Consider the following 26,786-nt stretch of genomic DNA (forward strand, 5'->3'; position numbering starts at 1 on the left):
GCATTTTGTCTATATACTTTCTTGCGACTTACTGCTGTCTCTGCCACTTTTTCCCTTTAGTCTAGTGAGACTCGGAATTTGTGTCACTTCCCCACTTCACGGAGATTATAACAACAAAGTGAAGGATCCCCTTTCGACCTTCAGTTCCCTCATCACATCTTCCTAGCCTTTTATCCTTTTAAAGAAGCCACTCCAGCATAACAATGTCTTTTAACGTGAATTGGAACTCCTTAGAAACAGACTCTTTACGGAGCTGGACAGTCGAGTTGCTCACAGAAGCGTTAAATTCTGGCAAGCGGCCAAACATTTTGGCATCGGATATAACTATCAAGGATCTTAACTTTGGTAAAATTGCACCACGCTTCGAAATACTTGAGATTGGAGAACTTGATAGAGATCGGTTTAGAGGCATTTTCAAAATTGATTACAACGGAGATTTTCATCTTACTCTCCATACAAAAGTCCAGGCCAATCCTCTCAAGATCTACAGTGATAACTCTTTGGAGAAGGAGATACTGGCGTCTAGTCCATTTGTGACACCTGACTTTCTACTTTCACTGGACGCATTCAACATTCCTTTGGATTTAAAATTGAGCGATATCAAGATCTCAGGTATAGGTATTATCGTCTTTTCTAAATCTAAAGGCCTTACTATGGTTTTCAGGAACGATCCTTTGGACTCCATTAAGGTTTCTTCGACTTTCGATACCGTTCAAGTTTTGGCTACATTTTTGCAAAATCAAATTGAAAACCAGATTCGAGACTTATTCAGGGAAACATTACCGACTTTGCTCCACAAAGTCTCGTTGAAGTACACATCATCTAACAATACCAATGATATCATTGATAACCTAAAAGACCATTTGAGCAACAATGTTTATCTGAATGCTTTGGAGTCTTTAGAAGTTGAGAACGTTTCACCTGGTAACCTTCAAAAACTTGCGAAGATATACTCATCGAGGGAGACGCTCAAGTTGAATGTTCCTAAGCTTAAAAGAATTGTCCAAAGAAATCATTTGGAGAAGTTTAACAAAAACTTAAACCCCAACCTAGCTAGTTGCTTGTATACCAATATGGGATTGCAAGAATATTCTGGCTTTTCGGGCGTTTCATCAAGCTACAACTCCATTCCTGTTGGGCTTATTGCAAATGAAGATTTCAAGAAAGTGGATGAAATTCTTCAGGAAATCTCTAGCATTCAATCTAAAAACTTCAAGTCTGGCAGTAATGATCATAAGCCGGCGAAAAGAAGAACTATCAAACTTGGTAAAGGCATGCGCCAAAAGAAGGTGGATATGCAGAATGTGGATGAATCCACTTTGAACTCTATCAACATGTCCAGATGCGCTACCGAGTATTGTGACACACTATCTGATGTTTCAACCGTTTTGTCAGATGACCAACACAATCACATTGAACAACCTACTCCGTTGAAAGTTTTCACCGACACTCGTCCACCACTAAGGAATGTCGTGTATACTGAGGGGTACAAGTGTTCTTCTCCAATGAACTCAAACTCCTCCTTCGTTGGTAGCGTTGGCCTCGGAAACAACTTTTTCCAAATCGCAAGTGGATGCGCTCCATCTGCCTCCCCTTTGAGAAATGACCTCAGCGGGCAAAAGAGCGTTCATAGTCACGATGTGAAGGTAAAAGTTAAAAAATCCATGAACCGGATTGATGTTAGCCAAATCAACGAGAAGCTCAATGGTGGCTTCAACAACGGGACTCTGAAAGAGGCAATGCACAATGAGAATAAAGCCTTTTCTCATAATGATCCGCTGATCACGCCGTTTGAGCTTCCTCCTCCGCCATACCACCAGCTCTCGCGTGCCTGAGTGGGTACGACAAACTTTCCATAACTTTCTGCGCATTTGCGCATGTCAATGTCTCTGTTACGATTATACTATTTATTTGATTATGACTTTTTTATACGATTGATGATTTTATTTAGGTGATTAAATTATGTTAGTGTATTTATAGTGTAGTAAATACAATAAACTGGAATAGGCAGGTGTCCCTGCGTGAAGCGATTTGCGCACAGGCTAGGTTTTTTTCTTCTATTTGGGGCATTCTCTTTACCCGAAGCTGTTTCAACCATGACATTTGGAAATTTCGAGAGCATATGTGAGAAAACAAGCTTCCCGATATGTGCTGTTGTTAATGCTGCCCATCATTCTTCTGGGTTTTCAAGAGGTATCGTTCCAGTATGCTATGCCAGACTGGTGGAATTGGCCAACACAATGATCTTTCAGATCGGTAATGCTTTCATTCACTTTGGTGCCATCATCGTCGGCCTTATTATCATTTTCAACGTCCGTGCAAAGTATACAGCCATTGGAAGAACAGAAATGTTGACATTTTTTTACTTATACATCGCGCTCGTCATCAGCTCTCTCGTGGTAGATTGTGGTGTCTCGCCTCCATCCTCTGCAAGTTACGCGTACTTTGTTGCTCTTCAACTTGGGTTTGCTTCATCTGTATGCATAGCCCTCTTGTTCAATGGTATTGTCTGCTTTCAGTTTTGGGAAGACGGCTCTAAGAAGTCTCTTTGGTCCATGAGAGCGGTTTGCGCTATCTGGTTTGCTATTAATTTTATTGTTGCCATTGTATCATTGAAGTCATGGGACTTGCTGCTGGAAGACACCAAAACACTGGCGTTGTTCGCTGTCAGCTATGTCATGAACGCCGTCATCTTAGCAGTGTACGTTGTGTCGCAGTTGATTTTAGTTTTCGTTGCATTGGATCTGCTTTGGTACTTGGGAGCCATTGTGCTCTTCTCTTTCTTTTTCATTGTGAGCCAAATTTTGGTTTACGTGTTCAGCCAGCAGATTTGTGAAGGAACTACACACTATGTGGATGGTTTGTTCTTTGGGTCCCTTTGCAATTTGTTCGCCGTGATGATGGTCTACAAGTTTTGGGATATGATCACAGCTGAAGATTTAGAGTTTTCCGTTGCAAACGTGGAGCACGGCATTTCGGCATTCGGAGACACAGAGAAAAGGGGAAGCACTTTTTACTAGGTAAGTTATTTCGACAAAATATCAACAAACGGGAACGTGGCCTGTTGTTGATGAGGGACACTTTAGTTGATCGCTTACAAACTTATATATGGGAATAAAAAAAAAATCATTTTGATATATGCATCATGTCGGACCGATGGTATAGTTCTACTATATTTAGAGAATCTTAATGTCGCATTTTGGTCTGTTTTACATATTGGTCATCTTTTTCTGCTGCGGCCAACATTCGCGCTCTAGTCACGGGTCCTAGACTTTTATGCAAGCGGTGATCTAACGCTCAGGTAAACATCACAAACGAATCTGAAGGGTTAACAACTGACATTTCTATCAAGATGGCACCAGCTAATCCTGCGACTCCACAAACAGAGAGCGCCAAACTTTTAGAGCAAGAATCTGTCAAGAGCTTTTTGAATAGCGATGGATCATTAGATGTTCTCTTGGCCCGTCTAAAACAATCGATAAACACAGGTGATGAGATTGCCAAATATGTTAAGAAGAGAGCCATGATTGAAGACGAACATTACGGTCAATTGAAAAAATCAGCCATGAACATTCGAGCTACTTACAAAAACAAAAATGTCAAGCATGATGTGTTCAGCAACAAGTTAGATCAAGTGATTGAATTCGATGAAAAACTTTATGGGGTAGGGTCTTCATATGTTAAGGCTTTGAATGTCATGAATGAAGAACTCGTATCATTGGTTGGTACAGTCTCAAGAACAAGGAAATCAATCAAGGAAGAATGCAAAAGGAAGGAAAGAGACTGCGCAGACTCTGTAGCTCTAGCTGAGAAGGCAAAGCAAAAATACTATCATTTGTGCGATGACTTGGAGAAAATTAAATCATCAGACCCACAAAAGAAGTCTTTTTTGAAAAATAAAACAGCTGAACAACAAGAGGATGAATTACAACGAAAGGTGGACTTGGCAGATCAGGATTACAGGCTGAAGGTCAATGCATGCAAAAAATTAAGGGATGAGATGCTCATGATCCATAGACCCACAAACACAAAGAAATTAATGAACTTGATCTTGGAAATGGACATTGCTATGAATGTTCAGTTGCAGAAGTTTGCGACGTGGACTGAAACACTTATAATGAATTCCGGTGTTTTGGTGTCTCCATTGCAGGCTGAGAAACAATCAATGAAAAACATCGTTTCCAGTATTGACAATGAGCTTGATTTGTTTGATTATATTCAAAAGAACTCAAAGACTCCTGTTAACAGATCGTTAATCCCTGTTGAGTATGTCACTCACCCATCCTTCGCCAAACAGCAAAAGCCGACAAAACCATTCTTTTCCAATGCAAACTCTACGAAGAATAACCACATGAATGTCTCTGCTGCTCTTTCACCTCAAGGTGAAAATGATAAGCCTGCTGATATGCTTTCTAGATCGCCCAATGGCTCTCAATTTGATGCTTCGGGCTATGCGTATAGCTCCTTGGATCCTGGGAATCATGCTGAGTTAAACGGACCTAGGTCATTGAGCCAAGTGGCCAAAAACCCACAACCTACTTTTGGCGTGTCAATAGAAGATGTTATACAATACGCTGGCATTGACAATGTTCCATTGGTGGTGAAGAGATGTATTGACGTGATAGAGAATTATGGTTTGAATATTGAAGGAATTTATAGAACGAGTGGTAATAAGACCACTGTACAGCTGTTGAAAGATGCAATTGATTCAAATTTTGCCAATTATTTGTTAATTGGCAACAATATCGACCCAGATAACGTCCTTGACGCGGATATATACTGCGCGGCATCGCTATTGAAGGTGTACTTCGCAAGTCTCCCGGAGCCTTTGTTGACGCGAGAGTATGTCCGCTCATTCATTGACACAGTCAAATCATCTGATGAAACATTCATCGCTAAAAAATTGCATCATTTGGTTTATAATCTTCCTGATGGTGCTTACTTTACATTAAGAGCATTGATGTTTCACCTCAATAAAGTTGCAGAGCATCAAGATGAAAACAGGATGAATGCAAAATCTTTGGCAATAATTTGGGGACCTGCACTTTTGAATGATGATTCCATGTCTCCCCAGGACTTGAGTTACAAGAGCAAGGTGGTAGAGGAGTTGATGCTTATTGCAAACGAAATTTTTGATCAGGATGAGTAATGACACATATTTGGATGCTCATAGTTTTCTTATGTTATTATTATTATTATTATTATTATTATTATCATTTCTATTATTATTCTTACTCTTATTACTATTACTACTTATTTCATGGACATCACCAAAACCGTAACTTATTCCTTCCATCAATACATTAGTCCTCTACCTGGACCGTAAGGTTTCTCCCTATCCCTTCCATATCCATCGCCATCATGAGAAGTGTTGAAATGGAAACGAGGAGGCTTTGCGATCTTATGTGGAGCTGAGAGGTGTTTCACTTTGAAGTTATTCTTGTAGGCCACTTCTCGTTCAGCTTGCTCTTTTTCTTTCTTTTCAGATTCTTCCTTTTTCAATTTCTCCTCCTCCGCTAGTATGATTGCATATTCTTCGTCGCTAATTCCTTCACATTTACGCTTAATATCTTTAACTTCAGCTTTCAAACTGTCATGAAATTCGGCGGAATCAATGATTTTTTCTTGGATGTCCTTATCCACTATACTCAAAATACTGCTCCCTTTGGCATTCCCAATAATCTCTCCTTGAATCAAAGCCGCCATTTTCCCTTTGTTCTTGAGTAATATGGAGGGATCATTCTTGATTTTGTTCTCAACCATTAGCTTTAGCTTGAGTAATAAGTTCTTATGAGTTTGGGACTGTTTGAAATTTTCTAATAGGAGTTTTCTCTGCTTGTCAAATGCACCGCTTTTTTTGTAGACTGAAACTAAGTGCTTATAGTCTGTTATTGGAAGTTTCGTTTCATCTTTTGTTGATTTACTCATTTGACAGCTTCTGTGGTATTCTATGAATGTTTTCAAGAGATAAAATGGATTTCGGTGCTGATTGTGCATACAAATTTAGGGAAGATAAAGAGGCATACATTGGCTTAGATTCACGGCTATCCACATGACTTCTACTCCATACCCGGATTTTGAAGACAGTCCCCGTTTGGATGAAGATACTATATCACATTTGCGACTGGGGTCACCAAACTATCCATCTTCCTCTCAGGTCAACAAATCACGAAAGAAGTTGCGACTGGAACGTGTTCTTGGTGGAGATGACATGAAGACCAAGTTAGATGCTGTACGTTCTGACGTGCATAACATTATAATTTCAGTCCTTAATAACGAGCCTGTCTCTCGGTCGTTCTCCTCCATATACAAATCTGTGGAATTGCTTTCCATTTATAAGCACTCCGAACAGGCTCACTTGGCTGATTTCGTATTCAATGCTATACAAGAACGTTTGGTATCCGAAGTTGTACCAGAGGTTCAAGCAACCTTCGAGAGTCTAACTAATGTTGATGAGTCTTATTGTGACTGCATCACATCGTTCAACAAATGTGTTGAATCTTGGACCAAGTGTCTCGAGTTGTTGGAACAACTTCTTCTCTTCATGAACAGATCATACCTCTTGCATCATCCGAAAAAGCATACAATACTTGAGTTTGGTATCATTCAGTTCTCACTTCAAATAATTTACAATGAAGATAGTTTGATACGCAAAAAGATTGTCATTCTACTAAGGAAAATCCATATCCTATCCAGAAGTACGAATGTGGATGATATTAGAGACTTGAACGAGTTGGCAAATTCATTTGTTGGTACCATAGCACGCTTGGATTTCAAAGGGGAGATTCTTGGCGGCTCAGGCCTTGAGAAAATACTTTTGCCAAATTACAAGCAGCTAAAGTCTACTTGGATTGAGGAAGGAAATGATTACTTAAGAGTGGCACTTGATGCATTGTCGGCCGAGTCTTCCTTTCTAATAGGATGTGGTTTATCTGAACAGGTTGTTATGAACATCTTGAAAAAGTTAAAGTGGGAATTGATATTTCAGGACTTTAGTCAAGTGCTAGATATTTCCTTAACATATATGATTCAACCTCAAAATATTGAATACTTGAAAACCTTATGGAATCTCTGTCAATCATCAATGGATGACTATGCGGTCGACTCGTGTCGCACATTCGTCTATGCGTGGGGTTGTTTTGTTCGCAATGATATTGAGTCAACTATCCGAGAGTCGAAACTTAAGAATAGTTCCCTTATCCCAGAGTTAGTTGCTTCATTTGACAATTTGAACAAACTTGCTACTGAATGTTTAAATGATGATGCTATTGGCTTCGAGTCCAGGAATGCTCAGAGCAAGGCATTGGCCAACAAGGATTACAATAACTATGTCCTTCTTCAACTCTCTAAGTACTGTGATAACTTCTTTAAGCAGTCTCGGAAGACGAAGGATGTTAACTCCTTTGCCCAATTCGAGAAGGAAGTGGTTACGGTGTTCAAATTAATAACGTATAAGGCTGATTTCATGCTCATTTATGAGCGCGATTTGTCTAAAAGAATGCTTTTGGGAAGATCTTTCAACTTAGCTCTCGAAAGAAAATTACTGGAGGCAATTTTGGGCGTGGTTGGAGAGGGGGATGAAGGCTCGAATCTCCGTGCAATGTTCCGAGATGTTGAAACTTCTAGATCGCTTTACAATCCAACCCCTATAGATTGTTTACCTGGGGTAGAATTCAATGCAATGGTGTTGGAAAAAAAATTCTGGCCTGAAATTCCTGGCTCTGGATGCGATATCGCATTGCCTAATATACTCAGCCAAGCATTGGGAGAGTTTTCATGCAAGTACGAAGAACAAGGGGAAAAACATAAGTTTCATAAGCTTGATTGGACAAATTTTCTGCTCCATCAGATTGTGCTATTGGTAGAGTTTGATTCGGGTCAGAAAGAACTCAGCATAAATTTGCTTCAGGCGTCTGTATTGATGCTCTTTGAAGATGTCGATGAGATTCACTACAATGAATTAAAGATGCGCACAAAGATGGAGGAACGTCAATTGAAGAAGGTTTTGTCTTCTTTCACAACAGAAAGATGTCCCATATTAATACTAAGAGGAGACGTTGTGATATTTAACCGCTCGGCAGAGTTGAAGAATGCGAGAACTCGCGTTCCAATGACGCGAGAAAGAGAGATTGACGCTACGGATGACTTTTCGAAAGTAATTGAGAAGAACAGGGATCCAGAAGTTAGAGCGGCACTTGTGCGGACCATGAAGCAAAGCAAGAGCATTCTCTACGCTGAACTCTTAGCAAATGTATTGCACACCATGGAACAAAGAGGCACTAGTTTACTGGTGCACACGGTGAAGGAAGGTATCGAATATTTGATCTCCAACGAGTATATCCGGAGAGACGCTGATGGCGTTACATTGGTCTACGTTCCCTGAGTAGAACAAGATCAATATATGATATTATCATTTAGAATATGTAGAAACGTAAAACGCCTTTTAAATGCCATAACTTAGACTGGGACATCTTCTGGGTCTGGGTTGTAAACCCAGTGTTCACCGAAGTAAGGAATCTTGGTGTAGAAAGTGTTCTTGAACAATGGAACGCCGTCGGTGAAAGTGGCAACAGCACCGGCACCGGCAACACCCCAGAAGATCAAGTCTCCAGTGTATGCCTTAACAGCAGAGAAGTTGATACCCGACTTGGCGACTTTGTAGGCTGGACCTCTAATGTACTAAAACTGTTAGTATACACATATCGAGGAGGCAAAAGAAACAAAACATATTAGGCGTGTCAATGCTCCCTTTCTTTTACCCTGTAGCGACATTGACATACAGAAACCATAATGATAGGTGTTTGACCAAGAAGTTTTCTTTGGGTTGATTTTACCGCGCAATAATTGGACAGAATCTGGTCACGTGTATGAACCATCTAACCCATATGGGAATTGATCCAGAAGTTTCTTACTCTTCTAACCCACTAATCTAAGCAACTAGGCGTAATTGCGTATCAAAATTAAACACGCAGTAGCTAGATATTGTCTCGAAATCTAGATCGTTTATTTGTTGATCAAAGAAAATTATACAGTGCCCAATTTGTCGCCAAGCATGCGATAAACCCTTAAATAATTTAACAAGCATCTGGTTGGGAAACAATGTAGTCAATAGTTTGGCCAACCGTCTTCAATGTGTCGGCCTCGTGGTCTGGAATCTGGATGTTGAACTCATGTTCAACTTCCATGACGACTTCGACGACATCCAAGGAGTCCAAGTTCAAATCTTGCACAAAAGAAGAGGATTCTGTGATTTCTTTTCCAGCAACCTTGTCGTAGCCCTCCAATAATTCGATAACTCTTTCTTTAGCGAGATCTCTCGTTAAGGCGGGGAAACCGGCGTAGAAACGGACAGCTTGGAATCTTGCCGCTGGTAAACGTTGTGGAAGAACGGCAGTCTTCAAGCATCTGCTAGCAACAGCTCTAAACATATCGAGTTGTGGAAGTGAATAGACTAATCTAGTATTGTACGCAACAAATTGGGAACGATTTTAGTGGTAGCCCAAATATGGTATGTACACTACCATGTTCTGCATTAGGCGTTGGATAAAGAAACACAATCTTTCTAGCTGTCTCGATTGTAGAAATCAAACTCTTGTATTTTCTCCTTCCAATTGATACTTTTCTAAGGGACGACCAACCATTCAAACTGTTCCAATTTTAAGCTGTGGGGACAGAATGGATTCGTGTTGTGTGCAGTTTTCGCCTTTTTTTCAACTTCTCGTTTTCACATTCAGTAGTGTTTGCAAGACTTGATCAACATGCTAAGATCACTTTTTGGTGCAAGACTTGGGCTCACGGCCCGTGGTATCATTGGAAAACCTCAGCCTGTGACCACCTATTTTTCTTCCATCCGTTCAAATATATCATTGAATGCTTCAAACACCCCAAGCATGCTTAATCAAAAAAGATATGCCACATTGAATCAAATCAAGAGCGGAAAGCATGTTAAGCCAGTGAAACCATATGTTTCTAAAGCTCCGCATTTAGAAACAAATCCTTTCAAGAAGGGTGTTGTTTTGAGAGTCATGATTGTTAAGCCAAAGAAGCCCAACTCTGCTCAAAGAAAGTGTTGCAGAGTGAGATTGACTAACGGCAATGTCGTTTCATGTTTGATTCCAGGTGAAGGACATAATTTACAAGAGCATCATGTCGTTTTGGTGAGAGGCGGCAGAGTCCAAGATTTACCGGGTGTGAAGTATAGACTAGTTAGAGGCGCATATGATTTGGCTGGAGTTGCCAACAGATCTACGTCAAGATCCAAATACGGTGTGAAAAAGGCAAAGGAGTAATTAGTCCAAGCAACTTGTACATAACTTAACCATGGGCTTTCTTCAGATTCTGTAATTTTGTTCATTGAGTTTCTAGATACGGTGCGAATGCATTGTTCAAACTCCCATGCGTAGCATTTTTATGAAGAGAAATGGAAAACAAATCAAGCACGTCCAGCTTCAAACCTTCTGCCACTGGCGGTTTTCCTGTTTTCAACTGCTTTTCCATCGTCATCTACATTCTCCGGCTTCGCCCTGTTCAACACTTTCAAAAACTCCTTGACTCTGAATCTCATTCTCGAATGCATGTATGCCTTCGCACATTTGATGTGATAGTGAAAGTAATTTCTGAAGAATTGAATGTGGGAAATACAGTTTTCTCTGCTGTCACCTCTGGCTAAATGCCTAGGGAATAACACAAAGGTGACGTAACCCTTGTTTTCGTTATCCTGGCGAGTCTTAACTACGCTCTGGATATCCAATGGCGCCTCCTTATGTGTGTACAACACTTGTGGTGCAGTCTGCACTGATCTTTTTCTTGCATCAACGAATTCTTGCAAGAAAACTTTTCCAAATATTTTGTCTGTTTCATCCTTAAATATGGTTGAGAAGATCACAGTTACTCTATCAAATGATGGCTTAATGTAGATACATTCTTCTTCTCCACGGAACTTTACGACCAAAATTGGCTCCTTTGCCAACTCAGCCTGCACCTCTTCAGAGTATGTGTTTGTGTTTGAGTATTCTTGTGATAGTTCATCATAACGTCCAAAAGCAGTCTCAAATGCGGAAGCAATGGAATGTCTCTTCAACAATGATAATTCGTTGATCAATTCGTTTTTCGTTTCTTCTGGCGCTTCCTTCAAAGTTTTGGTGTTCAACGCAAACGAATAATTATATCCAACTTCAATGTCCGATGGACCCAAAATGGTCAAGTATTCTGAGTATTTCGAGTACTTGGACTTCAAGTATTCCGACACGCCATACTTGATCAAGTCATCCCAACATTGCAAGAATATGGAGATTAACAAAATTTCCTTATCGTCTGGGAAGGTGGAAATATGGTAATTGGTAAAATCAAAATCACTGATGATTCTGTCTAAAGATTTCAATGGAGCATCTGCACTCGGAAAGATTCTCTCCGTTAAGGTCTTTTCAATCAAAAGGTTATTCTTTTCAATTTGTAACATGATTAGAGTATCAATCACAGGCAATCGAATGACTTGTACTGGACACTTTTACTCCTAAGTTTACACCAGTGCGTAAGCCTGCACATAATCATCTATTCATGAAAGTGGCTTGGTGGTGAGCCTTTGATATTAATAAGAGGGTTCTAAAGTGTTCATGCAGTTAAAAAAGAATACATTTGTAACAGTTTTCTCGATATCGATGCATTAGTAGGAGAGTTACAATCCTGTAAAAGTAACAGAGGGCAACGTTTTTTTTGTTTTTTTTTACGAGAGTCTATGATACTCTTAAGGAGTCCACTCAGTGTAAAATACATTGTATTGTGAAAATGTGTATATAATACAAGGTTGTAAAGGAGTGTGATATGAACAAGGCAAATGCGGTTGTAGCTTGCCTTTTTCATGTTGGAATGACTTTGAGTTGGGTTTAGGCAAAATATCGATGATGCTACCGGCGCAATCTCTGGTTGTGCAAACCACCCCTGTGTAAAGCAGGTGCAGCCACCTTATTCTTGAGTAAGCTTTGCACATTTTCTCTTCCAGAGAACGCGGCACCAGCAACGGCAACATTACCTGTTGCTGGTTTGGTTGATCTGGCTTCGCCTGTTTCTTCTTTGGCCCTCTTCAACCCTTCTTTGACAAAGTCACCCATGTGCGGGTCGATATCTCTGTACCGTGTTAACCACGGTGATTTCAAAAGCACATCATAATGAGGACGTAATGCGGGGTTCTTGTTTAAACAGGATTTGACAAACATTTGGGCTTCTTTGGAAAAAATAGAATCATCTAATTTCGGTGGCTCACCATCCACAATGGCACTAAGTTGCAGAAAAATATTGTCATATGTTTCAGGCGGATAGGGATAACAACCTGCTGCGATCTCCAAAATTGTTAATCCCAAGGACCAAATGTCGGACTGCACTGAATATGTTGCATCGTCAGGGTTCAAAGTCTTGATTCGTTCAGGGGCCATGTAGGACTGGCACCCAATATTAGTTTTCGCCAACGAAGCAACCAAATTCCCGCTGACACCAAAATCACACAACTTGACTTTTCCCATGGTGTTCACTAAAATATTGGTTGGCTTCACATCTCTATGAATAATATTATGTTTGTCCTTCAACTCCTTCAAGCCCCTGATGACACATTCAGTGATATAAGCGAGACATGCTTCGTCATGAACGCCATCGCCATAGACTTTGTCAAGAGACCCGCCATCCATGTATTCCATGCACATGTAAACAGCACCTTCGACAAAGAAAGCGCCATAAAAGTCAACGATATATGGCGAATTACACTTGTGCAAAACCTCCAATTCCATTAAGATTTGAGTAAATTTGTTTTCCTCAAGCTCAAGTCTGACTTCTTTCATTGCCATTAAAACTCCTGTAGGTTTATGCAAAACTTTTGACACTGTTCCGTAATTTCCACGGCCCAACTCCTCAATAAATTGTAATTCATCTAAAGAGATGTGGAAGGATGAACCGGAAGAAAAATTAACGCCTTCAGAATGCAATGATGCTTTTCCGGCGAAATTAAGCGACCCTGACTTAATATCCACGTATTTGGAGTAATTCGCAAAAAGTCCTTGCAACTTAGGTTCGTCATCGATAGATTTCCCTTGTGCCTTTTCAGCAGCTGTAACTGGCGCACTAGAGATGCCACTGCCTTGGTCATTTAAATTCAATTTCATGTCTGGGCGCTTTCTCTCCGAGAGTCGACGGGCAAGCTCTACGCCAGTGGAAGGTGCTGCATCTGAATTTTGGCCCAGCAAATCATTCATGTTAAGTTTCATTCCCCGTCTTTGTGACAAGGATGGTTTTTTTGACAAACCCTGTTGCTGAGTGGAAGTAGGAGTAACATTTTGAGGAGAGCCTTGAGAAGTTGGGGTCAGTGCTTCCATCAGAGGAGATGCTAGCAAAGGCTGCTTCACGGATTCAACTGCCGATGATGATCTTATAGGTGCATTGGGAAGAGGTGGAAGAGGCTTGCTTGGCGGTTCTTTTAGAGGAATGTTTTGACGTTTCTGTTGAAAGGCCATTATGCGGGCTTGAATATCACTGCTCAACTGGCCATGGGCAGTAGATATAGGTGGTGAATGGGTCCCCTCTAGCGATCCCAGGCGGGGAGAACTAATTCCTAGCCGATCAAATCGGGAGGTGGTATCAGAAACATCTCTTTCTTCACCCATGATGATATGGCGATGCTGACGAGAGAGAATGAGATGCCAGAGCAAGTACAATTCAACAAAGAAATTGACAAGCTGTTTTAAGCGGTCTTTTTCTTGTGGTAGTTCGCGTGAACGTGAATTTGAAAGTGATCTGTTCTCTAGGCCATACAATCGGCAAAAAGAAACACACGAAACAATGGGAGCCTGTGAGACAAAAGGAGGTAGAAAAAAATGAACGGAAACTGTTGCGATGATGCCACAGGATTTTCAGTCTTGTTCTCAACTGTAGATGTCGAAGAAGAAAAGTGAGGGAGAAACGCTTGCGACCCGCACGCTTAGAATCAAAAATGCGAAAGAAGTTGTCAAGACCCTCGAACGGCACATTGTCGCAAACTCGGAATACTCTGCTTATAAATAACTGGACATGCATTTAAGAATCCAAGGGATCACCATTGTGCCTATTGAAAGTAGCAAAACTACCGATTTACGTTACTTGAGTATTAAACAACGACTAAGAAACTCAAACTCAAACTTTGGATACAGTTGTTTCTTGGCCACCAAGGATGTCAAGAACCCTGCACTGTTCATTTTTTGATCCTCGTTTCTCATCTACTATTATCTTACACGCCGCATTTCCACCGTTCCTTTAATGTAGGTACATGAGGAAGGGTCTTCGTATCGTCCGTATTTGTTTTTGCCACATTTGAAATCCGGACGGAGATTTCTAATATTGGCATACCAACATAACCCAAAGCGGTGATTGCGACACTGTATGCAAGCTAGATAATCACTCCGCCAATGTGAGTTCCGACATGCTGTATAGTGTTAATCTGCGTATTGTTTCAAGTCGTAAAAAGGATATATCTCGAAGTATCCCCGGTACCTGAACACCTCAAAACGACGACATCTTTCCGAGAACAAAGAAGTGAAAGTTCTCACTCTCTATTGTTCTGCTTGACCTGCACCTTCCGGCAGCGCCTCAAACCTCTGTATGGCAGAATCTATCTTGAACAGCAGACATAGACTAGTTGCAAATACGGACCTAGCAATATATGACTAGATGGGCAGACCACAGGGCAAAGATTGCTTTTGCAAAATGAGAATGTAACATCATTTGCCCATCGGAACGGCCATTTTCACTTGTATCTCCGGCCGAGCCCGCGCGGAGTTAACCAACTTTATATCCATTTCCGAAAATAGGCGCTTGCACAGTTCTCTTGAATGGCATACGCCCGATGCGCAAACCAACGCTAGTTACTTTGAAACGCAAAGTGAGTCTTTTTTAGCTTTCGGGCACATTTTTTAAGCCGACCGAAATTACCCGGCGGATTTACAGCTCCTCATCCTACTCAGTTGCCATTTCGCTTCTAGATTGCGCTTGACCTATCTCATGCGTCACTAATATTTATTGTTTTTTGCACGTGACTGTAACCCTTCATCTCAACAGCACCTAAGTAGTCGTCTCTGAGTTCATGGCAGAAGCTCTTCATATCCAAATTAACGACCACGATACTTATCATGAGTTACCACTGTCGCTAGATTTGATGCAGGGTGCCACAAAGGTTCCTATAATCAGGATCTATGGAAGTCTTCGTGTGCGCACCTCGCAAGATTTGGCCTACAATGTGCTAGTCCACGTCCACAACTATTACCCTTACGTATATCTTGATTGGTGGGGCCATGACGAGAGTGCGATCACTGATGATGAGCTTAGAGACTTCAAGCTGTATCTTGAAACGTGTATGAAAGCTTCCTTCAAGAGAAACCACGACATTGACTCTGATGCAGACTCTGACGTCGATCGCTATGAAATTCTACTACGTGGTCGAAATAAAACTAAAGTCGACTCCTACTATATTGCATCCATAGTCTTATGTAAGGGTGTCCCAGTGTACGGGTATCACCTAGGGTATTCTACAAAGGTCAAAATACTGTTCTTGCTGCCTCATTATAAAACACGCTTCACTCGTCTTCTCAACGAACGAAAGATCGATTTCGGGAAATTCTTCGTCAAAGAAAAAAAGTCTATCTTTACTCCTAATATTTATGAGGCCCACATTAATTTTCTCACTCAATTCATGGCCGATTTCAATCTATATGGATGCGGTTGGCTCGAAATCGACTCGTGTTTTTTTAGATCACCAATCACTACTCCGAATAGAGTAGACATTGCTCCTTTAAAGAAATATTTACAACCTTATATTACCAGTGAAAATATTTTGAGTTCAGAATCTTTTCCTCGTATGGGCCGGACCCTTCTCGAAATCGATGTCTCGACTCACAATATAATGAACTGGAAAAAACTCAAACAAAGGAATATCCATAACGACTTTTCAGAAGTCAACATGGTTCCAAACGCAAATGAAATCTACCTTACATCTTTGGAAAGCACATTTAATGAGTTGAAATACCAATGTGACATTAGGAAAGCCTCACAAACATCACAATTGCTTCACAAGCTGTATTCTCAAGTCTTTCCAAAGATTGGTGTTGGAGGTTTTCATGAGTGGGAAGCTTATAATTATACTGTAGAGCTCTTAAGTTACATGAAAACGCTCAACAAGCCTACAAAGTTTTCAAATGTTCATGACTATTATGAAAATATCATTCGTCCGACACTTAGGAATACTTTGCTACCTACATGTTTTGATGTCATTGAGCGGACTTCTTCAACTAACTCTCAAGTATCTCACAAGTTTGACGTCCATGATGATCTTCTTAGGTGGGATAATTATGACATGCTATTTGAGCCTCTTGAAAATGTATCAGAACTTTTAATTGAGGAAATTCTCCCTTCTGAGAAAAGGGCGTATAAGATAACTGACCAGGATAATTCTATTTCTGCGGCGCCCATTAGCGTGCTGGAGACTCCCTTGCAGAATGCGGATGTGCTCAAATCTTCAAACGTTCCTTCAGTGGTAAGTTTAGATGTATCACCCAAGACTCACATGACTGGGCTCTACTCCAATTCGCTTGACGGGCATTCAAACCCATTGACCGAAAAAGAGCATCCGGTATCTCACGATACGAACCAAAGTGGTCTTGATCATCTGTTTTCTCAAACGCTGGATTTCCTCGTTTGCCGATCCAATGATTTGTGGGAATTTTTAGTTCCCTTAAAGCTTCGAAAGCAACTTTTCAAACAAACCATGCTGGCATCTCCTATCTTAGACATTGAGTACTCTGAGCCATCGTACTATTTAAAGCAAGACCTTCATCCTAACCCACTCATTTTTGCTAATAAGAAAATTGTTGTTCCTTACAATGGTGAAGGGTCAAAGAAACCGATCAATGTGGGAAATAATACTCCTAATTGGGATGTAATCAATGATGAGCCTCTAAATAATGTCAAGTGCAAAATTTCTTGGGAGTTCATGCCTCGGGCACCGTCGAGGAACGAGATTATCCGGTGGATTGAAGTTGATGAAAAGAAGCAGGCTTATAAGGCAAATAGGTTCAAGTCTCAGATTGAGCCTGCTATCACCCAGACAAATGATTTCAAATACTCTCATAGGATATCCAAACTCAATCGAAATCCAAGTGGTTACTTGAATTTGTCCATGTTGTATATGGAAGTACATGCAGATACTGAGAGTCCGTGTCGCCCTGATCCATTAAAGGATCCGATTACGATGATCATCTATCGATTTGATGATTCTAACCATATGTTTCCTGATGAATACAGTACGAATCGTATTCTTTTTTGCTGTAATAAGGATTTCGTACAGACAAAGAGGCAGTTAAAGATTGTGTCCCTGAATCTTAATTTACACATCGAGTGTTTTCGTACTGAGATGGAAATGGTTGACTCTTTCCTACTCCGGGTGGATTTGTTTGATCCAGAAATACTAGGTGGCTACGAAATAAATGCTTCTAGTTGGGGGTATTTAATTGAGAGGATGCAGAATGTTTATGCTATAAACATTTTATCTCGTCTTAGCAGAACGAAGATAAAAGGCAACGGTAGATATGGCGATAGGTGGGGTTTTACACATACATCTGCCATCAAAATAAATGGTCGGCATTTGATAAATGTTTGGCGAATACTCAAATCAGAGGTGAACTTGACGTCATACTCTTTGGAAAATCTTTCTTTCAATTTGCTTCATCAGACCATGCCCCGATTTTCGAATTTGGAGCTAACAAATTGGCGCCGTGGTGGTGCGATTCAGGAATTGATTATGTTCTGTGAGTACTACAGTACAAGACTTAATTCGGCCCTCCTCATCACAGACTCACGAGAAATCATAATCAAGAATGTGGAGCAATCCCGGTTGATTGGTATCGACTTCAACTCCAACTTTTACCGCGGATCTCAGTACAAAGTGGAATCTATTTTAATACGAATCGCTAAAAGTGAAAATGTACTTCTCAATTCACCATCTAAGCAACAGGTCCATGAAATGAGAGCACTTGACGCGATTCCGCTTATAATGGAACCGGAAGCGAATTTTTACAAGTCCCCGTTGGTAGTACTCGATTTTCAATCACTTTATCCATCAATAATGATTGCTTACAACTATTGTTATTCAACTTTGATCGGAAAAGCAGAAGGCTTTAGACAGGATAAGAATGCAGTTGGTTACTTAAAGCATCACAATCTTCCGCTTGGGATTGTGGACATTTTGGATAAAAATGGTGGTATCACAATCTCACCGAATGGTTTGGTATTTGTGTCTTCCAAATTTAGAAAATCATTATTATCTAAGATGCTTCAAGAGATTTTGAACATGAGAATTAATGTGAAATCTGTGGCATCTGCTTTTCAGAATGACGATGATCTTCTGAAGGTATGTAACTCGAAGCAGTTGGCCTTGAAATTGATAGCAAACGTGACGTATGGTTACACTTCGGCTACTTTTAGCGGAAGAATGCCTAACTCTGATATTGCTGATGCTATTGTTGCTTCAGGAAGGGAAATTCTATCCAAGTCTATTCAAATAATTGAAGATAGTGAATTCAATGCGAAAGTCGTCTATGGTGATACAGACTCGTTATTCATTTATTTTCCAGGCAGGTCAAAAACAGACGCATTTTCATTTGGTAAGATACTTGCTCAACGGGTGACAGATTTCTTTCCCGATCCGATCAAACTCAAATTTGAAAAAGTTTACCATCCATGTGTTCTATTAGCAAAGAAGCGATATGTTGGGAATTGCTTCGAATCAGAAACTCAGACACTTTCAACATTTGAAGCAAAGGGTATTGAAACTATTCGCAGAGATGGTATACCTGCTCAGCTGAAGATGGTGGGCAAAACAATTAGAATTCTTTTCGAAACGAAAAACTTGTCCCAAGTTAAAGAGTATGTCGTAAAGCAGTTTTACAAAGTCCTTTTCAACAGGGTAAACATTAAAGACTTTTGTTTTGCCAAAGAAGTCCGCTATGGAACTTACAAGAACGAAAAGTACTTGCCTCCTGGTGCTATCATTGCTGCAAAGGCAGTCAAAAGAGATCCTAGAAGCGAACCCCAATACAGAGAGCGAGTTCCTTATTTGGTCATTAAGGATCCAACAAAAGAGCGCATTAAAGATCGATGTGTGAGCCCTGAGGAGTATGTGGAGTCTTTCAAATCCGACTGCCCGTTAGAACTAGATTTCGAGTACTACATTTCGAGGGTACTCATTCCTCCATTGGAAAGAGTATTTAATTTAATGGGTGTTGATATCAAAGACTGGTATAGAACTATGCCTAAATTGCCCAAGCAAAGTCTTTTCAAGAGAAATGACATCTTGCGGATTAGCGGCTTCTTACAGAGAAGAGAGTGTCTTCATTGCGGAAACAGTCTTGAATCTCAGGACTTGTTTTTATGCATCGAATGCATGAAAAACAAATCTGAGTCTGTCAATGACCTAATTTCAACTAATCAGCAGAGCAATAAGGTCAGAAATAAATATGAAATACTTTGCCAAAAGTGCAATATCAAAAATTTTGGAAGGGCAGCAAGAAGTGGATTTGAGCAGGCGTGCAAAAATACAGACTGTGAACTTTTTTATGCAAAGGCAAAAGCAGTGATGGAAAATGATGTCTTGATTAGTGAAATCAGTCAAGTTCTTGAATCTCTACAGTGGTAAAATATATCGGATGTTTATTTGCCATGTTTGTAGCACACAAGTCCTCAAGACTCTCGGTGAAGTCGCATCAACTATAAAAATAGGAGCGCCATGTCGACCCAAAATCATAAAGAACTTTATGAGAGCAAACAATTCAGATAAACATTTTTATCGTTTAAAAAACCTCAAATCGTAAAGCGGTTTTTTTTTTTTGAGGTTTTTTTTTTTCTTTTTTTTTTTTTCTTTTTCTTTCATCTTGTTGTTTTTGAACTATGTTCCATAATACCGTCCCTAATTAAAATACCACAAACTAAAACCAGAAGAATTAAAAACACAAGAACTCGTCGATTTCTAAGTTCATTGCATCATTATGTGGCTCATTGCCACGCTCGACAGTTTCAATCTCATTTTGACTTAGCAAAAAGTTGAAACCGTCGTCCGATTTGGGGAAAAAATCAGACATCAGAACAGGTAACACAGGCTCGACTGGTGCTGCAGACCAACAGTTGTAATACGTGGAAGTAACAAAACGCAAGTTCTAAAGAGAGTTGCTTCTATGCTATCAATTCTGAGCACATTCCAATTGTGTCATGAACTTCCACGCATATTAATCTCATATATCTTGCCCACTAGCAAGATATACCAGATTAATATACGTTTCCATAAGCACTAAAAGGAATGTGGCTTTAATAAGCCTAAAGCGTCAGAACAAGCAGAGAACTGTCATTAGAGGGGTTGCATTGTTCACTTACACCATCAACAACCTAGGATGCAAAATTACTTCTGAACTTTGCGCCATAATATCGACCCCTGGGGTAGCTGTTCCGAGAATGATTCCATCCGAGTTCAAAGCGGACATTTCTGGAGTATTTGGTGTGGAGTTTGAAAAGGGAGATGACGCCCCTGACGAGATTTTTGTCGGAGTATCATTAGGATCAGACTTTTTGAGCCTCAAATCAAGAGGAGAGTTAACTGATGAACTGATCGAAACCGGGCTCATGTAGTTGAAATATCCCCCTGACAGATTAATCAACAAGTCGGATTCAGTGTCCTCCAACTTCACAGGATTTGCGATGGACGCAGAAGAGGCGATGGAATTTGTAATGTCGCCAGTAGAGAAATTCGTTTCAGAATCATCAGTCTCCAGACTCTTAGACTGTGGATCATGCATTCTTCCTTCTTCACTCTTCACCGAAAAATTATTGCAGGTCAAGTTCTCATGAATTTTCTCCTTTAACTCAGAGATATCGTCAGGCTGAGACAAACCCAAAGCAGCCAACTTGTCTTTAGGTACAAGTTCGCTGACCTTGTGAAGATTCGCCGCCAATATTTGAGTGTTCTTCTCGAGAGCCAACACATACGACTCCAAGTACTCCACGTGCTTTCTTTTTTTCTCTCTGGAGGCGTGGGCGGCTCTTCGATTCCTTAGTATTCTCTCAACCCGACGTTGTTCTTTCTCCTCCTGGGTCTTTGCCCGCTTACGGGGTGGCAAAGACGATTTGAAACTAGTCTCAACCGTATCAGACATTGGAGTGGATCACTTGGAGTACTTGTTGGCTATGAAAAATCTGATCTGGGAGGCGTGGAAAATCGCGGAGCTTTATATGGAGGCAAAGCCACTCTGGTCCGCGTATTTTCTGCATGGAGGAGCCTCGACAGAGAAAATAGCCGAGCTAAAGGCCCGTTCCTTAAAATAGAGAGCGCTTTGTTTATCATGAAAATCGCCCTTATTTTTTGCCACTTTACATCATAGCCTTTGTTTCGAACTTGTGACAAGTTCCTGTAACATCAAAGAATGTGTTTTCGTCTTCTATTGCAGGTTGGAAATTAGGGTTGCGACAAGTACGAGCCTTTCCCATGAAACTTTTTTTTACTTTTTTTTTTCTCTTTTTGGATCTGTTACAGAATATACTAAGCAATACTCTGAAACACTTTGCCATCCCTAATAGCAACATGCACCTTCCCTCATATTGTTTTGAGTATTTTTTTGTTGCGACAACCGCATCTACAACGTAATCTATGTCCAAATAACCTTTTTGTTCTGTTGTTTTACACTTTCAATTTCATCTGTTTCTTATCCGGCACTGGGCCGCCATAATCTTACAGGAGGCTACTACGCGCATCTACTGAGCAAATATCCTGCTTAAGGCCATCAACTGCCGCGGCTTCACCTCTCAAATAATACTTCATGGTGATTGTGTGTGATCGTACATGATAGATGCGGTTACCCATCATTGTGGAATAAAGTCTTCGTTTATGACCAAACTCATTAACAATAATCAATAGGAGAAGATGGTGCCTGGCTCTGCATATACTTTAACGCTGATGCGGAACTCTACTAACCATGACATAGCACCATATATAGAAAGGAAACTTTTGCCGTCACATAGCAGGCGCACATCCCCTTCAATGTTTTGCGCTCTAATGTGAATGGTGAAGAGCGTGCTGTTGTCGTTTTTTTTGGTGGCTTTCAACGTTTAAAACTTACTATGCACTTCTTTCCATGTGGCACTACTTTGGATGCCGTCCGGTATGCGCTTCCGTCTGGTATATTACGCACATGGTACTTGAGCGCGGTCTGGTATACTAGTTCTGTGCGACAAAAGTACTCGGTCCTAGAATCACATGTGCCCGCACGTGCATACTATGGACTATGATTCAACAATGTCTTCATCGCGAGAAAATCCAGTCCAGCACACCATGAGATCCGTTTTGTCAGTACAATCTCACGTGGCCCATGGTTACGTCGGGAATAAAGCTGCTACTTTTCCTCTTCAGTTTCTAGGGTGGGACGTGGATACTATTAATACTGTCAACTTCTCTAACCATACTGGATATGGTTCTGTGAGGGGAAATTCTATCACTGCGACAGATATGGCAGCGATCTTCAAGGGCTTGTCTGAAATCCGATGTACACATGATGCTATCATTCTGGGTTACATTCCGTCAGCAGAGCTCATAGATGTTCTTGCTTACAATGTAAATTGCATAAAGACTGAGAATCCTGACCTTTTGTATATATGCGACCCGGTCATGGGAGACCAAGGTCATTTATACGTTGACGACTCGTGCGTCGAGGCATACAAAAGACTTTTGCTGACAGGAAAAGTGGATATCATCACCCCGAATCAATTTGAGTTGGAACTCCTCTGTGGCTTCGAGATTGAATCGCAAGATACTCTTCTTGAGGCTGTAACTCGTGTGACTAAGACCTATAATGTAAAGCATGTGGTGGTTTCCAGTTTGTGTGGTGCAATAATCAACGAGTCAGGCGTCTCAGATTCCCTTTACTGTGCTGTGTTCTCCGCTGAGGAATGCAGACTAGTATTGTTCAAAATTCCCGTAATTGAATCTTATTTCACCGGTGTTGGTGACCTATTCACTGCATTACTTCTAGATAAGTTTTGCAGCAATAAGGACAATATATCAAGAGCAGTGAACCAGGTCCTCACTATCATGGCTGATGTTCTTCATCTCACGCATACCTTGGGGATAGAAGACTACTGCCGGCAAAATAAAATTTCAGCTGCTGATATCAATGATAAAAATATTCTTAAAAGCAAGATGAATGATGGGGATTCCATGCGCTTTTTCGAACTTCGGATTATCGAATCCAAGAGGTTTTACGGCTATGATCAGGATGGCATTTTCAAGCCACTACTCATTTAAGTCGCTGATGCCGTTTAATAGTTTGTCCGATAGAGCCGTCTTATCTCGAAGGATAGTATGTGCACGTTCGCATATTGGAAGTTTTTCCGCCGATATATATGCAGGAATTGGTTATGATTCATAGAAAATGTACAGGTACTCACATGATTCATATATTTGCCGAGCTTCCTCTATTATTCACTGATGCCTCTTCCCAAAGTTTTAGTCATAGGATCGGGAGGAGTGGGCACGATTGCTGCTCTTGCGTTAACACTCAACAAGAAATGTGAAGTAACTTTGGTTGTTCGCTCTGACTACGAAAAAGTCATCAAAAACGGTTATACAATCATATCCGCTACCTACGGCAAGATCGACAACTGGAAACCGCAAAATATTGTACGAAGTGTTGAGGAAGCAGCAGAAAGTGCTGAGTATGATTTTGTTGTGGTCACAACGAAGAATATTCCTGACGGTCCCACGCCGTGTGAAGAAATTGTCCGTCCGGCCATAGTTGACGGAAAGACTGTGATTGTTCTAATTCAAAATGGAATTGAGATTGAGAAACCAATGATACGTGAATATCCCCATAGCACTGTGATTTCTGGAATATCCTTGATTGGATCTGCCAATCTTAATGGTGTGATCCACAACTCTCACAAAGACTCTATTTTACTTAGCCCGTTTCACAATCCTAATGTACCGCATGAAGTTTCCGAAGCTCAAACTAGGAAGTTCGGAGAATTATATCAAAATGAAGATGAAAGCATAAACAAGATCCTTTATGAAGAAAGTGCTGTGAAGTCTAGGTGGCAGAAGTTAGTTTACAACTGTGTTCTTAACACTGTGTGCACCATTGCAGGGTTAGATGTCAATAGATGCCAAATCAATGGGGCGAATCTGGACATATTCGTTCCTGCAATGAATGAAGTCATCGCTATCGCTGCTAGTGAGGGGGTCGAAGTTGATGGTAAGGACATGTATTTGCATATTGGAGATGGAAAGTTCTATTCTCCATCCATGTTGGTGGATTCGAGGAAGAAACAACTATTTGAATTAGAGGTCATATTGGGAAACCCTTTAAGAGTGGCGAAAGCCAACGGTGTTTCCACCCCGATCCTTTCTACATTGTATACGTTGTTGAAAATGATTCAATTTAAGATTAAGGAAGAAAAGGGCTTAATCAAGATCAATGAAGATGACTATAAGGGTAAGAGTAGCGATGACTACCCCCAGATATTTCAGCAATTATCAGGAACCAAATAATATATAATGCTTGAGATTAACACCATGTGAATACTGGTGGTCTACTGTAAACTTTCTCTAACCTCTCAATGATAACTTTTTTCGTGTTCGTTTCATCATCAGCGTAGTTCCTGTGCCTCTCTTCGTCGGTGTAATTAAGATTGAATTCGAAACCTGACATGTGCATGGGTCTGTAACCGATTGATTCCATTGAGGTACTCCTCATCCTCTTCGGACTAGTTTGGTGATGTAAAAGCGGTGTGTTCTCGGTAAACTCCGTGTTCGATGTTTGCCCGGTATCTCTATCATCTTGATCAACATGGTTATTCCTTCGGTCACCGATATTCTCGTTTCTTTTCAGTATCGGTACATACATTATATCGTCCCAGATCATTAAGTTTTCTCTCCGCGTCAACTCTAGAGGGCCCGCATAATGTAATTTGAGTATTTCGACTACATTGAAGGCCTGTCCTTTCAAAACAGCCACCTGCTTAAGCCACATTCTCTCTTTGAAGTCTTCATCCTTCATGAACACTTCTTTCAACATTGAGACCGTTTGCTCCCACCAATATTTCGAGGTTAACAAAGGAAGATAGTGTTCTCGTGTTTTTCTAGAAAACGGTTGCCCAATAATCGAATATGGCAAAAATAACCATCCAAAAGGAAACGAACGCCATTCGTTGGGGTGTTTCCAAGGGAATGCAAGACCTGAGTCTATTGCACCAATTTTCAAATAGGGCTCCATACGTTTCCTGTTCTCTTTCGGCTTGCATTCGCGCCATTCAAGTTTTATCATCCAATTATCGAGTCCACGGTCAGTGTTTCTCATGATATAATCAAGGATAACTAGTTTCTCAAGCTGCTCTTGAAACTGACCGAGAATTTTTTTGGTCCACTGGAAACGAAGGCTAGCACTACCAAATGGATTGTCCCCATCTACAAAAAAATCTCTATCCTGAGGAAGAGTGTCGAGGTCTTGAGGAATTGGATACAATTTCAAGAAATCTTGGGCTTCCATGTAATCCTTCAAGAACATCTGAAATGAACCAATTTTGTACCGACCATGCTTGGCGCTCCCTCGTTCCCAGAAAGGATAGTAAAATTGTGATGATTTTAAGTAAATGACGTCAGTGTATGGGACAATGTATGAAAGAAGTTGACGGTCCAACACACATGCTGCAGCCTCTGAAATATAACCTAGATTTGGTATGAGGCATGATCTACCAAAGAAACAAGGAAAAAATGTTCTATGAAGCCATTTTGTCCACTTCGGCGATAATGGGCCGTAAGGCTCTTCATCTTTGGGTTTAAATATACCTCGAGTGAATATTTTGAAGGAAGGCCTTTCGGAATCAGAACCTTCGTTCCATTCTTTTCCCAAAATAAAGTAGCTTCCTGATGAGCCATGACTTATTTGAACAGGTTTGAGTTCACTGTCATATTGAACATCACGAGTCATGACAGAGACCATATGGTTGAAGTCTGATGGATTCATGCTATTTTCTGGAATATCCCCATTCTCAATGATGCATCCTTCCGTTTTCATAATTTCGATTAAATGCTTTTGAAAGTCAAGTTCATCAGTGATTGGTTGAAAGTACTCAACCGGCTTGAAGACTGAGTATTCAATGGTATATGACGGTGGTTCAACAGGTTTGAAACTCTTTCTCCTTCCTGTCATCGAAGAGTACCATTGTCTTGGAGTATTTACAGCGATGGAAGATTCTGAGCATGTGCGCTTGGGAGTTTGCAGATTTTCAAGCCCATTGCTTCTCAAGGCTGGTAGACTGGTCAGAAGAGTAGAATTAGGCTTTGAATAGTCCTTTATTTGTTTTTTCCCTATTTCTTGGTCCTCAGTTTGACCATTGAATGCAATTATGTCTATACCCATGGTGTCGGCTTCGACTTGGTCGTCTCTTTTATTTACAGACGATGGAGACGTGTGATTCGAGCCAGCATCATTGGAGGAGTTAGATCCACTCATCTGTATACCATACTTCATGCAATGGGGTGGAATATATTTATGCTGTTGCTTCTGCCTGAGTAGCTATGGTCAGACTTCTTCAAGTTTGTATATAGGATGCAAGTAGATCCTTCATTTTAGATAAGGTGATATTGACTCTGGTGTACACACGTTGGTCGTTGCTAAATGAAGTAAAGCGTATACTGTACCGAAAAGTTATACATATGTACGAATATGTAGCTAATTCAGACTACG

At 40.6% G+C, this 26,786-nt stretch overlaps 15 protein-coding genes across 15 annotated transcripts; 8 read left to right on the forward strand and 7 right to left on the reverse strand. All coding sequences in view use genetic code 12, as the record gives it.

Annotated features, from left to right (window-relative positions):
• Positions 1-203: 203 nt before the first annotated feature.
• MDM34 (ERMES complex subunit) lies at positions 204-1,835 on the forward strand (the record flags this gene model as incomplete). Its single annotated transcript, XM_002616450.1, has 1 exon — positions 204-1,835. One exon carries the CDS (start codon positions 204-206, stop codon positions 1,833-1,835), a length of 1,632 nt encoding a protein of 543 aa, XP_002616496.1.
• Positions 1,836-2,096: 261 nt separating this feature from the next.
• Positions 2,097-3,020, forward strand: CHS7 (Chs7p; the record flags this gene model as incomplete). The annotated part of the gene is made up of 1 exon (XM_002616449.1): positions 2,097-3,020. The coding sequence occupies one exon, from the start codon at positions 2,097-2,099 to the stop codon at positions 3,018-3,020; it is 924 nt and encodes a 307-aa protein (XP_002616495.1).
• Positions 3,021-3,352: 332 nt separating this feature from the next.
• On the forward strand, positions 3,353-5,149 carry RGD1 (Rgd1p; the record flags this gene model as incomplete). Its single annotated transcript, XM_002616448.2, has 1 exon — positions 3,353-5,149. The coding sequence occupies one exon, from the start codon at positions 3,353-3,355 to the stop codon at positions 5,147-5,149; it is 1,797 nt and encodes a 598-aa protein (XP_002616494.2).
• Positions 5,150-5,295: 146 nt separating this feature from the next.
• On the reverse strand, positions 5,296-5,997 carry FOB63_002502 (uncharacterized protein; the record flags this gene model as incomplete). Its single annotated transcript, XM_002616447.2, has 1 exon — positions 5,296-5,997. One exon carries the CDS (start codon positions 5,995-5,997, stop codon positions 5,296-5,298), a length of 702 nt encoding a protein of 233 aa, XP_002616493.2.
• On the forward strand, positions 5,844-8,383 carry RTT101 (cullin; the record flags this gene model as incomplete). Its single annotated transcript, XM_002616446.2, has 2 exons — positions 5,844-5,859; positions 6,021-8,383. The coding sequence occupies 2 exons, from the start codon at positions 5,844-5,846 to the stop codon at positions 8,381-8,383; spliced, it is 2,379 nt and encodes a 792-aa protein (XP_002616492.2).
• Positions 8,384-8,457: 74 nt separating this feature from the next.
• FOB63_002504 (ubiquinol--cytochrome-c reductase subunit 10) lies at positions 8,458-8,789 on the reverse strand (the record flags this gene model as incomplete). Its single annotated transcript, XM_066102243.1, has 2 exons — positions 8,458-8,679; positions 8,781-8,789. The coding sequence occupies 2 exons, from the start codon at positions 8,787-8,789 to the stop codon at positions 8,458-8,460; spliced, it is 231 nt and encodes a 76-aa protein (XP_065958391.1).
• Positions 8,790-9,074: 285 nt separating this feature from the next.
• ACP1 (Acp1p) lies at positions 9,075-9,428 on the reverse strand (the record flags this gene model as incomplete). The annotated part of the gene is made up of 1 exon (XM_002616445.1): positions 9,075-9,428. The coding sequence occupies one exon, from the start codon at positions 9,426-9,428 to the stop codon at positions 9,075-9,077; it is 354 nt and encodes a 117-aa protein (XP_002616491.1).
• A 330-nt stretch (positions 9,429-9,758) lies between these two features.
• On the forward strand, positions 9,759-10,289 carry FOB63_002506 (mitochondrial 37S ribosomal protein uS12m; the record flags this gene model as incomplete). The annotated part of the gene is made up of 1 exon (XM_002616444.1): positions 9,759-10,289. The coding sequence occupies one exon, from the start codon at positions 9,759-9,761 to the stop codon at positions 10,287-10,289; it is 531 nt and encodes a 176-aa protein (XP_002616490.1).
• A 143-nt stretch (positions 10,290-10,432) lies between these two features.
• ARC35 (Arc35p) lies at positions 10,433-11,458 on the reverse strand (the record flags this gene model as incomplete). Its single annotated transcript, XM_002616443.1, has 1 exon — positions 10,433-11,458. One exon carries the CDS (start codon positions 11,456-11,458, stop codon positions 10,433-10,435), a length of 1,026 nt encoding a protein of 341 aa, XP_002616489.1.
• A 445-nt stretch (positions 11,459-11,903) lies between these two features.
• Positions 11,904-13,646, reverse strand: PBS2 (mitogen-activated protein kinase kinase; the record flags this gene model as incomplete). Its single annotated transcript, XM_002616442.1, has 1 exon — positions 11,904-13,646. The coding sequence occupies one exon, from the start codon at positions 13,644-13,646 to the stop codon at positions 11,904-11,906; it is 1,743 nt and encodes a 580-aa protein (XP_002616488.1).
• A 1,451-nt stretch (positions 13,647-15,097) lies between these two features.
• On the forward strand, positions 15,098-19,699 carry REV3 (Rev3p; the record flags this gene model as incomplete). The annotated part of the gene is made up of 1 exon (XM_002616441.1): positions 15,098-19,699. One exon carries the CDS (start codon positions 15,098-15,100, stop codon positions 19,697-19,699), a length of 4,602 nt encoding a protein of 1,533 aa, XP_002616487.1.
• A 727-nt stretch (positions 19,700-20,426) lies between these two features.
• On the reverse strand, positions 20,427-21,206 carry HAC1 (transcription factor; the record flags this gene model as incomplete). The annotated part of the gene is made up of 1 exon (XM_002616440.1): positions 20,427-21,206. One exon carries the CDS (start codon positions 21,204-21,206, stop codon positions 20,427-20,429), a length of 780 nt encoding a protein of 259 aa, XP_002616486.1.
• Positions 21,207-22,303: 1,097 nt separating this feature from the next.
• BUD16 (putative pyridoxal kinase) lies at positions 22,304-23,347 on the forward strand (the record flags this gene model as incomplete). Its single annotated transcript, XM_002616439.1, has 1 exon — positions 22,304-23,347. The coding sequence occupies one exon, from the start codon at positions 22,304-22,306 to the stop codon at positions 23,345-23,347; it is 1,044 nt and encodes a 347-aa protein (XP_002616485.1).
• A 183-nt stretch (positions 23,348-23,530) lies between these two features.
• Positions 23,531-24,589, forward strand: FOB63_002512 (uncharacterized protein; the record flags this gene model as incomplete). Its single annotated transcript, XM_002616438.1, has 1 exon — positions 23,531-24,589. One exon carries the CDS (start codon positions 23,531-23,533, stop codon positions 24,587-24,589), a length of 1,059 nt encoding a protein of 352 aa, XP_002616484.1.
• Positions 24,590-24,605: 16 nt separating this feature from the next.
• On the reverse strand, positions 24,606-26,570 carry FOB63_002513 (1-phosphatidylinositol 4-kinase; the record flags this gene model as incomplete). The annotated part of the gene is made up of 1 exon (XM_002616437.1): positions 24,606-26,570. One exon carries the CDS (start codon positions 26,568-26,570, stop codon positions 24,606-24,608), a length of 1,965 nt encoding a protein of 654 aa, XP_002616483.1.
• Positions 26,571-26,786: the final 216 nt, after the last annotated feature.

The sequence above is a fragment of the Clavispora lusitaniae genome (assembly GCF_014636115.1).
Source record: "Clavispora lusitaniae strain FDAARGOS_655 chromosome Unknown tig00000078_pilon, whole genome shotgun sequence".
NCBI classification, from domain to species: Eukaryota; Fungi; Ascomycota; class Pichiomycetes; order Serinales; family Metschnikowiaceae; genus Clavispora; species Clavispora lusitaniae.